Raw genomic sequence first — 1677 nt, 5'->3', positions numbered from 1 at the left:
GGGGCAGTCCGGCTGCTTTCCCCCTCCCACTTTTAGCAGGAGCGAGAGGAACCTGCTTCTGCATCACCTTCCTGCTCCATAGGAAGATGTGCCCCTTCTCTCTGGTGACTTCCCTGCCCAATTTCAATAGCACAGGGACTTTATCAAGGCTGTGCTGAGCATCCTTGGGGTGCAGGTGGCCTCCCTGGCAACATACCACGTGCCCACCCATGTGTGCACACTCCCACTTGCACAGGCACCACCCAGTCCAACCGGGGAAACCAGCAGAGCGCAGGATGAGGGGGTTTGGATGGTCTGTTTTGCCAGGTGTTACCAGTACGGGGTGGTGGCCAGGAGGATCTGCAGAGCCATGGAGAAGCAGGGCAGCTGTGCCACGCTGTAGGCCACGGAGCGCGTGGGTGCCTTCAGCTGCAGGAGGTAGGCGATGGTGTGGATGATGCGCCCCACGCAGAAGATGAAGAAGTGGATCCTGGCCACTGTGGGACTGGGATCCAGCAGGGAGTAGACAGCTCCAAGGAAGAGGAAGGGAAAGATGTTCTCCATGTCATTGCGGTGGGCCCTGAAAAGGGAGACAAGGTTGCTCCTTCCCACCAGGCTTCCCTGCCATCTCCCATCCCTTCTAGCCAGAGCATCCAGCCTGGGGTGGAGCTGATCCTCTCCTCCGTCAGACAGGAAAGATGCAGCCCCTGAAGGAGTCAGATCATGTGCAGGCAGCGGGATTCTGCACCCGTTGTCTCTCCCTTGGGATGCTGCACTCCTGAAACTTGCCCTCCATGACTGGGACACCTTTGCCATGACGGATGACAGCTCGAGGATTAGAGGTTTTACATAAACAAAGCAAAACAAAGACCCTGCAAAGCTGTGAAAAGCTCAAAGCTGGTGTGGTGCCAGCACAATACAGCCCCAGATGTGGCCACATCACAAAATAATGAGGCAATTTCCAGACCACAGTTTCTCCAGAGGAGAAACTCACAGGATGGGAGGGTTCATGGGCTCACCCCTCTCTGTAAGTGCACCAAAGGGGATGAGGAAGGAGCACCCCGAGCACCCCCTGCACCTTCATGCTGTGCCAGCAGCACCTGCTTAATTGCACCCAGCACCTGCTTAACAGCACCACAGTCAGGCTGGAGGGACCGCAGTGGCTACACGATGACCTGCTGATGTTGATGGGACCAAACCCTGCACTCTGTGTGAGCACCTGCCTGCCTGGGCATCACGGCATCACCTCACCCCGTGCACACCACACCGCTACCGAAACAGGAGCAGATTGGGCTGCGAGCACAGGCTGTGTCCCTCCTCCCCCAGGGACCATCCTTGGAAGGAGGGACAGTGGTCCCCAAAGCAGAGAGGTGGTCCTCGCCCTCCCACCCCCTCTGCCTCTCCTTCTGTTGTTCCCTTGTGATGCAAGAGCCGCTTTCTGCAGCTCAGAGCCCCGTCCCCGTGATTCAGCAGGTGACTCTCGGGTTGTGCCCTGGTTGCTGGGGACAGATCCAGCAGCACAGCTGGCTCAGTTGCCCTTCCCCTCATATCTCTGAAGGTTTGAGAGGCAGAGATGAAGGCTTGATAAGAACCACGCTCGCTTCCCCATTCCTGTGCCACAGGATGTTTCAATGTTCACAAAGCCCAGAGAAAATGGTAAGTGATGTTTTGGCTGATGCCTGTGCTGCTCTTCTGCGC

At 57.2% G+C, this 1677-nt stretch overlaps 1 protein-coding gene across 1 annotated transcript in view; it reads right to left on the bottom strand.

The window, feature by feature from the left end:
• Positions 1-309: 309 nt before the first annotated feature.
• Positions 310-1677, bottom strand: part of PTGES (prostaglandin E synthase) — a 5760-nt gene continuing 4392 nt past the window's right edge. The window contains exon 3 of the mRNA XM_010174976.1: positions 310-559. Coding sequence (XP_010173278.1) covers positions 310-559 — 250 coding nt within the window. The remainder of the gene's footprint in view (positions 560-1677) is intronic.

The sequence above is a fragment of the Antrostomus carolinensis genome, unplaced genomic scaffold (genome assembly GCF_000700745.2).
Source record: "Antrostomus carolinensis isolate BGI_N321 unplaced genomic scaffold, ASM70074v2 scaffold24269, whole genome shotgun sequence".
NCBI lineage: Eukaryota > Metazoa > Chordata > Aves > Caprimulgiformes > Caprimulgidae > Antrostomus > Antrostomus carolinensis.
The sequence above is the reverse complement of the archived record's forward strand: the minus strand, read 5'-3'. Positions and strand labels throughout refer to the sequence as shown.